This window comes from Pantherophis guttatus, chromosome 1 (genome assembly GCF_059756535.1).
Source record: "Pantherophis guttatus breed Tessera chromosome 1, ASM5975653v1, whole genome shotgun sequence".
Classification (NCBI taxonomy): domain Eukaryota; kingdom Metazoa; phylum Chordata; class Lepidosauria; order Squamata; family Colubridae; genus Pantherophis; species Pantherophis guttatus.
In genome coordinates this window covers 55,819,933-55,829,609 of record NC_142063.1, presented here as the reverse complement: position 1 = coordinate 55,829,609, position 9,677 = coordinate 55,819,933, and the positions used below count along the sequence as shown (strand labels likewise).

The following is a 9,677-nucleotide window of genomic DNA, read 5'->3' as shown; positions in this document are numbered from 1 at the left end:
TGGCCAAAAGAATCTAACAAATTAAAGAATATACATAACCCCACACATCCTCAGCTACCTCCTAGTAGAAATGCGTACAGGTATTCTCTTCTGTCTTGAAAAGTCACCTTTGGTCATTTTGGTAATTCATTCTGCAGGAATGAATGGAGGCATACTTTCCATACAAACATCAATCTTGATTATTTTCCATTTTTAACAGCTCTGAAGGTTGTAATTCTGCCCCTCCTTGTAAGCTAAACATGTCGTTGAAAAACACTGCCACAATTTGATAGATGGACAGAGGTATTTATTTTTCACATTTCCATTTTGCCATAAGCCAAAGATGCTTGCTGGCTTACATAGACTATAAAAACCAAGTAAAACATCTACAGTACAAAAAAAATAGTAAAAATAAACCCTCCTCATCAAATATAATAATACAAACAATAAAATAGAAGCTAAAGGTGGCAGAGCAAAATCAGGGGAAATCTCTCCAAAATAATTTCATCTTTAGTAGCTTCTGAAACATCAACAAGGAGGGGGCTAGCCTGATCTTTACCAGCAAGCTGTCCCGCAGTATTGGTGCTGCCACTGAAAAGCCAGTGTCTTCTTGCTTTAGGCCCGTGCCTCTTGAAAATGTAGGAAGAGTTGTAGTTTGTGTTTGGTCTGATTGGTCAGACCAGGACTGATTGGAGTATGTGGTCCTGCAGATATCTGGGTGCTTGCTCATCAGAAACAGCTCTTGTGGCAACAGAGAACTCTGAGTATCCACACCAACTCCAATTTACTAAGTTTCCTTTTCAGTCTTTTCACTGCCATCCAGGTCCTGGGAAAGGACATTGATGGCACCCCCTCAAAGCCTGGCTAGTAATGCGATATTGACTATCATTAGCATACAGTTAACACTGAATCCCCAATTGTCAGGTGGCTTTTCCTAGAAGCTTCATATAGACTAGGGGTGTCAAACTCGCATTGTCACGTGACAATGGGACTTTCCCCCCCTTCCCTGAACTGGGCGTGGCCATGGCCAGCGCATGACCATCCGGCCCGCGGGCTGCGAGATTGATAGCATTGATATAGGCAATGAACAGGAAAGAGGTGTAACCCTTGTGGCATCTCACACGTCAGAGGCCACTGACCTCTGCACCATCCCAGACTGGAATGACCATTGGGGAAGGAATAGAATGACTGAAAAAAATCCCTCCCATCCCTACCCTCTACAAAGCTCTATCTTGTACTTCACAACTTGTCCAGAGTTGCTTATTTGATTTTCTTTTTATCAAGTGGCGCTGACATTTTACAAAACTCATTGTTGTTTTGCATCAAATAAAATCTTTAAACAGTCTGACTGAAGAGCTCTAGGGGCGAGATTATTGATCCATTTGCTACAGTAGCAACTCGAAAAACAGAGGCCTAAGGGCAGATCATAGAAATTACATCGCTTCTTTCTTCCTTCAAGTCAGGCAAGGAAGCTATAGCTCCAACCTTGATATAAATTACGATCAAAGAGGCTGTGCTACATTCACTGTCCTTATGTAGATAGGCCAGCATAATTCCTGTTATGCAGAACTTTAATACCAGTCACACTTAAAAATGAGTTTCATAGATGAAACAACATTGTTCTTTCTTTCTCTTCTGGATGAAAGGTTGTATAAGGGGTACAGCAATCAAAACAATGGATTGGAAACAAATTTATAAGATAAGAAATGGTTAAAAGCTTTCCTCTCCATGGTTTTTTTAAATTGGAAATCTTCTTGGCACTTGTAATTTTGAACTTTCCAACCATACTTTCTCCATTAAAGCATGCTGATTCCAAGGCACTTTAACTTGAGACTTTAACTCCAATATTTTCTGTGATTGGTTTGGGAATAGTTCAGGATTTCTCAATTCTTGTTAGCTCCCATTTTCCTTCTCCATACAGTTTCAAAATCCAGCTATGGAACTGAAATTAAATAGTAAACACAATGAGAACTATGACTTTAAAAAATAATTTCCCCTTATCTCCCTGTACTCATCACTCTTACCTTTTCTAGACTTTTGCGATGGCCCACACTGACCAGAGTCATTCCCAGTTGGATGCAGATTCTGTACATCTCATTCTCTACATCTTCTGTCAATGCACTCGTAACTTCATCTAGCACTGCAAGTAAAAACGGGAGCCCTTCAATATGGCACTACTACAATTTACAATCTTCTTTTCCTTCCATTGCTGAGTAAACCATAGCAAATGTTGTCTAGTTCTCTAATTTTAGCATGCCCAGATCACCATTCGCATAATTGTAATGTGCTTTATGTGGGGTTGTCTTTGGAGACAACTAGAGATCTACAGCTGGTTCAAAATATGGAAGCAAAATGCTGATAGGACAACCTAAGAGAATACCATTACACAATCTATCCTAAATCACTGCATTTCCAACTGGTTGCCTTTTGGGCCCAACAGAGAATTCTAGTCATCCCTTTTAAAGTCTACCTCGTGCTACACTGAGTTATAGCAGACAATGCCCAGCTAAAGTAGTACAAACACCTAGAGAGCCTGTTGAGACACATCTCATTTTACAAGGACCACAAGGCATGAGACAGACAATAATGATGGCCTCTATCTGTGGAATGCTTTGTCCCTGGAAGTGAGAATACCCTCTCTCACCTTATGTTTAAGAAGTTAAAACTTATCGTTGGAGTCAGCATTCAGCCCCTAGTTTGTTCTAGTGCCTCTTACCTATTTAGTTTTTTACTTGTTTTATATTAGGGTTTTAACTGTATGAACTAGTTGGATTGTTCATTGCACAGAATCCTAGATGATTGGAGTGGCTTATAAATACATTAACATACATACATACAATTTAATGTAAAACATCCAACCTAAACATTCATATTGTACATTGGAGAATGGAGAATTCTCAACTTAAGATTGATAAAAATGAGGGTGAAGGTTCACTTTAGGGGATCCCCTAAACTCTGCTGAAGATGTTACCTATCCTGGTAACGAAACATCCAGAAACCAACCCACAAGCTTGAAGAATAAATCTTCACCCTCATCCTACACCCAAGCTATAGATATTCGCCACTATTGCATTGATAAAAATGCATATTGAGGTAAATAGATCACAGGCACTGGCCAATAAGTATTCTATGTAGCTATTTTCCATCTGGTACAAAAAACAAGGTAGATATGCTCCAGGTATGCAACAGTGTCATCTTACAGTAGGAAGGACAGCTACTCTGTTGCAGTACCTGCCTTCTGGAATGAGCTCCCCCAAGAGTCTTGTGTAGCTCCCGTCCTTATGATGTTCAGGAAGCTACTAAAAACCAAGTTGTTCCCTGAGATCTCAGAACAGGATGATTATAAAGCCCACTTTAGTTACATTTATTAGGGCTGTTTTGTTTGCGTTTTGTTTTTATGTTCTTTTTATATGTATTGTTTTTCTTTTTATCTGCTTTATATTGTCATGGATTGGGAAGCCTTGAAATTAGGTAAGTAAATAATATTCAGTTCCAATTCTCATCAATCCTAGACAGCATGGCTTATAATTAGAGTTAATGCTATTTGAAGTACAACATTGGGAGAGGCACAGGATGCCAACTTCATTCTATAACCCTCAACAATAATGAAGTGGCATTTTAAACTACACAGTTGTCATCACGGGCCAATGTTGAAACATCTCCAAGTGTTTTTCTAGCAGCATTCCAGATTAAAGATAATGCATACTGAAATGTAAATCAGCCAAAATAGAATGTCTAGGCTTGTATCCAACAGTGTAGCTAGTTTAGTGATACCAGAACTGGGTTGTAAAAATCTGCAATGCCTATTAAATAGCACTATGAACTTTGCTGCCATCTGTGGCCATTTTGGATTTTTGCAGCCTCTAAGCTAGTTCAGCCTTTCCTAGTGTGGCATTCTCCAAGCATGTTGAGATAAAACTCTCATTATCACAATCAACTGTGTCACTTGCTAAGGCTGAAATAATTATTTCAAATGTCTTTACTACTGCAGTTTTGGTCATGAAGCAACTTTGTTCTCTGTCCTGTTTTTGTTTTCTAATCTACTTTGCCCTTCATGCTCTGCTCTTCAATGTACTAGAGTTATCCCTGTTCCGATCCTCCTTTCCTAGATCTCTTGAAGCATCCTCTGTCCTTTGGCTTTCTGAATTTTACATTTTATCAAGGTCCAATTTCCTCAGCTCTGCCTTTCTGAAGATATTGAAACCAAAAGGTCTATAGGAAATACTAAGGAGAATAACTATTAAGCTTTCCAACTGATGGCCATATTAGCTTTTTGTAGTAAAAGCAATGAAGAGCCTTGTGATGTCTCAAAGACTGATGTTTCTATTATTGTCTAAGCTTTTGGGATCACTTCACCAGGCACATGATCTGTGAAAAAACTGCTGTTATAGGGAGAGGGACTAAGCGGTGGATTGTGATCCACAAAAACCAGTGTAATGATAATTTCTCAAGTGCCACAAACCACTTTCGCCCAATGCCTTCCCATATCCTTAAATAAGAGAATTAACCCTATTACCCTCCACTCTTCATTCCTTTTCTTACCTGCATACTGGGGTTGTAAGTAGAACAGGCGAGCAAATGACAGCCGTTGCATCTCACCTGGTGAAAGAATGTCATACCTGCATCAAAGATAAGAAGCAGAACAATCCACAATAAACACCGTTACTCTGGTCTTCCGAAACTTTCAATCTACTCACACCAAAGCAGCCTTACCAGTTCCAGTCCACAGGCTGGTCCAAACCTCCTGTTCTCATTAACAAGTCTGACTGTATTAGGCATAGAAAACAACATGTTAAAAATCACAACTTGGTCCCCCCCCACTTAACATCCAAATGCATTCTCAGGCCTGTCATCACAGAATCACCTTGGTTTGTTGGTATAAGCAAATGGCCAACTCCTATTTGCTCTCTGGCATCATGCCTTCACTGTAAGTCATGAAGGTTGTCGCTAGAATTTATTATACTGGGAAGGTTTGTTCAGTACATCATTGTGAGCCAAGGTTCAGCTTTCATACCAGTCATAAATTTAACTGCTGATGTTCTCCAAATCCAGTCAACATGCTGAAATTCATAGTTCTTCTCTTTAAGGGTTAATTATTGGCTTAAGTTTGGTGAACCTTTTCATCCACTGTCTTTGAAAAACTGGGATATGAACCAATTTATATATTTTATGTCCTAGATAACTCACCAGTCCAGCCAGCTCCAGGAACCTGAGTATCCTATCATCATCTATAGACCCTGTGGTACAAGAAATTCAGTGGCAGAAGCATGCTAATAAAAACGTGCTTTTTTCAGATCAGCATTCTGCAAACTTTGCAGTGCTGTGACCCCAAAATAAGACATGAATTTGTCTTATTGTGAAAAGACATGTGACATTCCCATAATAAAGCTAATGACTTATTGAAACTAGGGTAGAAAGGGAAAAATACACCCCACTTTTTTTTTTATAATTAACATTTAATCTATAATTGGTGATCTTCCAGATGTGGCTAAATTGCAACTCCCAGGAAACCCAGTCTGTCTGTAGCTAAGTAGACAGACATTTTTTAGTAGGAAGGTTCTGTTCCCAAGAAAGATACCTTTATTTTTGCCCCTACATCCATTGGCCACATTTTCAAGTCTTGTGCAACTGGAAGCAAAAGTAAAATGAGCACAGTCCTCAGGTATGAACCTCAGTCTGGGTAGCGTAGTCCCTCTGTCTTTTTATTTCTATTCATGTCCTTTTGAAATGTCACGTAAAGGCAGGAACCAAAAATTTGTTATCCTTTGTTCCTTTTCCCATTTCTCTTTATCCCTATGGATAAGGATCCCCCTAAGACTCATAACTACCACAAGTGGGAATATCCCACAACCAACTGGGATGGGGGGCACCTCTCAATTCTGAGAACACAAAAATCTTTGGAACTGGATACTATGAACTGGCATTATATTATTGGACTACAAATTCCATTTTTATTTCTCTTCTCTTCTGACATATCAGTTTCCAGCACTGGCTTTCCTGTAATTAAGTAACATCATACAACCTGGGAATTGTAGAATTTGCAATCCAACACATCCAGTGAATGCAAAATTGAGAAAAATCTGATTACTCCAGCATGAATTAAAGCCAAGGTATACAAGTCTGAAGCTCTCAAATGCTTGGAAGCAGCCTCTGGAGAGCTTCCAAAAGTTATTTATGAAGAAAATGATTAAATGCACAATATAAAAATAATCAAATTTATTATATTTATTTTCAATCAAATTTAAATGTAAATGCTATTTTTTTAAATTCTTGCTCCAGCTATTACTTTTTGAAATTTAGGTCCTGACATTCTATGTTTGGCCCCAGCCCAGAAAAAAATGCACTTCTCAGAATCAGAGAGATCCCAGCATTTAAGGAACAACTCAAAATAGACATGAGAGCTAGACGTTGCAGAGACAGAAGCCAAGCAAAATAACTTCCAGTCCCATAAAGTAACCTCCAGCTTTTATTAGACTTACATTAACAGGATTTTCCAAACTATCTGAAACTAGAATACAGCTGTTTATTAATCAAGCATCATTTTTATTTAGATGACCTTTCACCAAGGACTTTAGAGATTGATTTTAAACAACGCTTTCACTGATAAATCCCACTTAATTTGCTGAGAACCTAGAAGTTGTTATCTATCATCACAAAATCAGAACTGTTTGATTATTCTCATGGCTTTTATAAACATGCTGGTCCACCCTTTGGATTTATAATTGACAATGATGTCCTGCATACAACAGTGAGCTATGACAGATGGTTGGTTACCAGAAAAACTTTCACATTGCCTCATATTACCTCAGGGTGGAAGGGTTTTCAGTGGGGTCATGGCCCACATTTAGTTGCCAAATAAAATAATGCGGTTACCGACATATATTACCAGAAGCATATCAGAGATACTCAATAAAATCAGGGAGGAGGAGGAGAGGGTGAGGAACTGACTTAGGGAGAGTCAAATTGCCTCAGAGGCCATTCATTAAGACTCACAATATATTATTTTGATAAGAGGGCTCTATCATCCCCATCCTTTTTATCCAAACTTCTTTGGATAAAAATTTCTTTCCTGGATTTATGCACAACACGTACACCACACACACCAATTGAATTTATATCTCTTAAGAAGGCCTTTCATTTTACCTCTTTATCAAAGTTGTACTTTATCAACTTTGTTTTTTCTGCCCAAACTCAATTTTCTACTCTATAGCTTATTTTAGACTATATAGTTTAGACTATCCCCATCATATTTTCATGGATTGATTTGGGGCTTGTAAAAGGAGAGCGCAGTTTCAGCCACTTTTCCTGGAAGGTGAATTCTATAAATTTTTAAAAAAATATTAAATTTTTTAAAATCAAGTTAAAATGATATGTTCAGAGGACCTGATATCTACATACATAATAAATAGTAGCTCTGTGGATGATTTGGAATGAGACTGCCATCAACTCTAAGCAGTATAATCAGTGAGAAGGATTTTCAACACATAATCATTCAGAACATTTTGAAGGGCCTCAAGCTGCATATCCATGGAATAAATTTGTGCTGACTGGTTTGAACGAGATCTGACCATAATTCACATATACTGTATTTTTCGGAGTATAAGGCGCACCTTTTACCCCCTAAAAGAGGGTGAAAATTTGGGTGTGTCTTATACACTGAATGTAGCCCTCCCAAGCCTCTGAAACGGAGGTTTCAGAGCTGAAAAAAAAAGCCTCTGAAATGGAGGTTTCAGAAGCTGAAAAAAAAGCAAGGCGCAGAGCTCACAACTAATGAACCTGTTGCGAAAGTTCACCTCTGGGAACAGCTGATTGGGGGTATTCTGGGAGGCCGATCCACCCGCCAATCAGATTTTTTCTTATTTTCCTCCCCAAAAACTAAGTTGCGTCTTATACTCCGTTTTATAGTCCGAAAAATACGGTAATCTGTTGAAAGTTTTCTTTGGCTATACAGCATAAGGCCAAACATGCATATGGAGGGACACCTCAGTGTCCTAAACATATTAAATACCTTTCAATGAACATCCTAGTTAATTATGTTTTGCAAAAGAAGTAGTAAAACTACAAAGAATTAGTCTGCCAAATGTACTGCTAGTTCATGAAATGAAGGCACATACAATTAAGAAAAGATATACACCATGGTAGTCTCCAATTCAATTCCCACTCACCAGAATCTGGATAGATTTTCTTTAGAGGGTATATAATCTAAATCAAATAAAGCAGACATAAATTCCAAATGAGACACTTCACAAACATAAAGGAGCCAGAGATAAGCAGCAATTCCCCTCCCTTAAGGCACTTTTAATAAGTAAACCAAGCAGGGTTCCTAGAACTATGTATTGCGTATAAAGTAATTCTGGAGCACGCAGGAAATCTAACCACTCTGACAATCTGATATTAACATAAATCACCTGTTCCCGCAGTGTTCCATCTGTGAAGAAAGGACGCTGAGGTATGATCACCACTCCATGGGGGCCAAAGGAAGTCAGCATGTGGACTTCTCCTGCACAAGTCCAGCAGAAAAAGTAAAAAAAAAAAAGCAAAGCAATGAGCCAACACTTCCAATTGTAAACATTCAAAATCATTGAATCAAAAGTTCTACCCTATTTATGGTGTGGATGTATGCGGGATCATTTTATGCATTTGCTGTTTTTTTATTAGCTGTAGGAAATGGATCTTTATTTTGTCACATTTGCCAGTGGTTCATCATGTGGCAATTTAAGAAGGAAATTTTTGATATAGGATCTCTGGATGTAGAATATTTCTGCTTCAGATGACACAAAGCATTGTAAACTTCCAATGTCAACTGGAAACCTATTGGTTCATTCAGGGTTTTAACAAAATGTGTACTGTTGTGCTTTTTGTTGCTCTGTTTCGTTTTTGGTTTTAAGATGTGGAAGACCTGTGCCTTCAAGCCTGTTTAGTCTCTCCCCACCCTTTTAGGATTATTGCATTCATAATGAAAAATAAGCAAATTTTATAAATGAAATAAATCAAGGCACTCTTTCAATACATACACACAAAATAATATTAATAATCTAAAACATTTTAAGTAAAACGAAAGACCCAATAGACCAAGAGTCATCTACAGCATAGTGTGAAGACTGTAATAGCCACCACGTAGGACAGACAGGCAGAAGACTAAGTGAGTGCTTTCATAAACATCAACTGCCATCTGAAAACACAATGAAAACTTCTTAATCTCACAAATCATGGACAGATTTAATAATAGTTTCAGCTGGGAAACTGTGAGGATCCTAGACCAAACTAAATCCAAATACACTAGGGAATTCCTGGAAGCTGTGGCAATCAGACAAATCAGCTATCACAATAGACACATAGATATAAACCACATTTAAAACCCAATAAAAAAGTAATAAAAAAGCTAAGGAAGAAATAAAAAGACTAGAATACATCTTCTCCAGCAGCTTACATTCAGATAAGCAGATAACAAGCAGAAAACAAAACCCTAATCAAAGAGCTCTCAAGGAGAAAACAACACCCCCACCAACATTGGAAGGACAAGCTACTGTATATAAACAGTGAGCAAACCCCACACCCACTAGCACTGATGATATTACCTAGTTGGGTAAAGAAATGTTTGTAAGCAAACAACCAAGATCAGAGAGCACGAAGGACTCCATTGACTTCATGACCTTGACAAGTTCTGAAAGTCTTCCTAGTTCAGTGAAGTCTGCAAT

General features: G+C 38.2%; 1 protein-coding gene across 2 annotated transcripts in view; it reads right to left on the bottom strand.

Moving 5' to 3' along the window:
- Positions 1–264: 264 nt before the first annotated feature.
- Positions 265–9,677, bottom strand: part of ABCD4 (ATP binding cassette subfamily D member 4) — a 29,574-nt gene continuing 20,161 nt past the window's right edge. For both annotated transcript variants that reach the window (XM_034418093.3, XM_034418094.3), the window contains 7 exons: positions 8,388–8,479; positions 8,145–8,181; positions 5,167–5,216; positions 4,693–4,745; positions 4,522–4,598; positions 2,004–2,119; positions 265–1,921 (listed from right to left, as the gene is read on the bottom strand). In XM_034418093.3, coding sequence (XP_034273984.2) covers positions 1,853–1,921; positions 2,004–2,119; positions 4,522–4,598; positions 4,693–4,745; positions 5,167–5,216; positions 8,145–8,181; positions 8,388–8,479 — 494 coding nt within the window. In that variant the 3' untranslated portion in view covers positions 265–1,852. The remainder of the gene's footprint in view (positions 1,922–2,003; positions 2,120–4,521; positions 4,599–4,692; positions 4,746–5,166; positions 5,217–8,144; positions 8,182–8,387; positions 8,480–9,677) is intronic.